The sequence below is a fragment of the Dipodomys ordii genome, unplaced genomic scaffold (assembly GCF_000151885.1).
Source record: "Dipodomys ordii isolate 6190 unplaced genomic scaffold, Dord_2.0 Scaffold115, whole genome shotgun sequence".
NCBI classification, from domain to species: Eukaryota; Metazoa; Chordata; class Mammalia; order Rodentia; family Heteromyidae; genus Dipodomys; species Dipodomys ordii.
In genome coordinates this window covers 189,932-192,123 of record NW_012267331.1, presented here as the reverse complement: position 1 = coordinate 192,123, position 2,192 = coordinate 189,932, and the positions used below count along the sequence as shown (strand labels likewise).

At 50.8% G+C, this 2,192-nt stretch overlaps 1 protein-coding gene across 1 annotated transcript in view; it reads right to left on the bottom strand.

Moving 5' to 3' along the window:
* The window catches only part of Sntg2 (syntrophin, gamma 2), a 152,639-nt gene that overhangs the window by 111,127 nt on the left and 39,320 nt on the right, over window positions 1-2,192 (bottom strand). Inside the window, exon 9 of the mRNA XM_013028867.1 lies at window positions 1,204-1,295. Within this exon, the coding sequence (XP_012884321.1) occupies window positions 1,204-1,295 (92 nt within the window). The remainder of the gene's footprint in view (window positions 1-1,203; window positions 1,296-2,192) is intronic.

Genomic DNA, 2,192 nt, shown 5'->3' with positions numbered 1-2,192 from the left:
ACTACAGCCATCTTTCCAGTCTACAGCTCTATGTCTGGCTACAGCCATCTTCACACAGTCTATAGCTCTATGTCTGACTACAGCCATGTTCCCAGTCTACAGTCTATATCTGACTACAGCCATCTTCCCACAGTCTATAGCTCTATGTCTCCCTACAGCCATCTTCCCACAGTCTACAGCTCTATGTCTGCCTACAGCCATCTTCCCAGTGTCTAGAGCTCTATGTCTGCCTACAGCCATCTTCCCACTTTCTACAGCTCTATGTCTGACAACAGCCATCTTCCCAGTGTCTAGAGCTCTATGTCTAACTACAGCCATCTTCCCAGTCTACAGCTCTATGTCTGCCTACAGCCATCTTCCCACAGTCTACAGCTCTAGTCTGACTACAGCCACCTTCCCACAGTCTATAGCTCTAGTCTGACTACAGCCATCTTCCCCCAGTCTACAGCTCTATGTCTGACTACAGCCATCTTCCCACAGTCTACACCTCTAAGTCTGACTACAGCCATCTTCCCAGTGTCTAGAGCTCTATATCTGATTACAACCATCTTCCCCCAGTCTACAGCTCTATGTCTGACTACAGCCATCTTCCCACAGTCTACACCTCTATGTCTGACTACAGCCATCTTCCCAGTGTCTAGAGCTCTATATCTGATTACAGCCATCTTCACACAGTCTACAGCTCTTGTCTGACTACATCCATCTTTCCACTGTCTACAGCTCTATGTCTGATTACAGACATCTTCCCACCGTCTACAGCTCTGGTGTCATCACCAAAGCACATGTACCACTACTTTTTCTTTTTTTTGCTCCATTTACTCTTGAAGTGGATTATTTTCACAAAATTAGGAGCAGGTAAATAGCTGATCATGCAATGACATCAGAGTTAAGTAATATGGCACTGAGAGTTCCACATCAACTGAACTATGCAAAGCACACATGGAAATTAAAATATTTTCTTGTTAAAATTTGAGTTTTTTAAGTTTACTGTTTTTGTGAGGTTGCTCAATCAAAGTCAAATGTAAAAGTCTGTTTTTGTCAAATATATACTGCCCTATGGTGTAGGATATCTCCTGTGTGGACACAGGACACATATTCTTGCTGTGACATCCCCTGTGAGGACACAGGCATGCATGTGTACTGTGACATCTCCCGTGAGGACACACATGCTTGCTGTGCTGCGTGCAGGACGCATGTGCTTACTGTGTGGCTGCAGTGTCCGTTCAGGTGCAGGCCACTGTCAAAGAGCGGGGAAGAGGCCCTGCTGCTGCAGTCACTGGCTGGCCCCGGTGACCCTGAAAGGGAAGAAAGGTGTTCATGCCACGTGACTCCGACATGTGTGTGACTTCAGGAGATCTAGGTATGGGATGCGCAGACCTCGCATTTCCAGTGCGTCTGAGAGCTGAGACTTAACCTGGCTTTAAGGGCTGGGCTGGTTTATTTCCATCCTGGCCATCCCCCCTCCCCACCCTGTCCTCACTCAATCAGAGGAAAGAAGGGACCTGGGGTCCAGCTTCTGGGGATGCCACTACCTACTACCACCGAGATGCCCTGTAGGGTGTGCTTGCATGGAGACCCCATGCAGCTCTGCAGAGTGTGATGGACATGTCCACTCTCAGAGACGTTGGCTGCCCTCTGCAGGCAAGTGGTGTAAGACATCGGAAATGCAGGCTCGGGAAGCAGGGCAGCACCCAGCACCCTCACTTAATATCCAGAGCCCTCCTTGTCCTGGTGTACTGCTCAATTATAAGAGGGTCACACTGACGTTCCATGGCCCAGCCACTCTGAGACCTCAGTGGTTCAGGTCCAGGGGCCATGGTTCTGAACTAACTCAAGGTATTCACAGGCTCAGACTAGTCACACCCACAATAATCCAGTACAGAGTCATCCTACAGGAGCCCATCTCCCCAGACACCCCACAGGAGACGTCCTCCCCAATGCCCACAGGAGCACCGACCTCTCCAATGCCCACAGGAGACGTCCTCCCCAATGCCCACAGGAGACGTCCTCCCCAATGCCCACAGGAGACGTCCTCCCCAATGCCCCACAGGAGACGTCCTCCCCAGTGCCCACAGGAGACGTCCTCCCCAATGCCCACAGGAGCACTGACCTCTCCAATGCCCACAGGAGACGTCCTCCCCAATGCCCACAGGAGACGTCCTCCCCAATGCCCACAGGAGACGTCCTCCCCA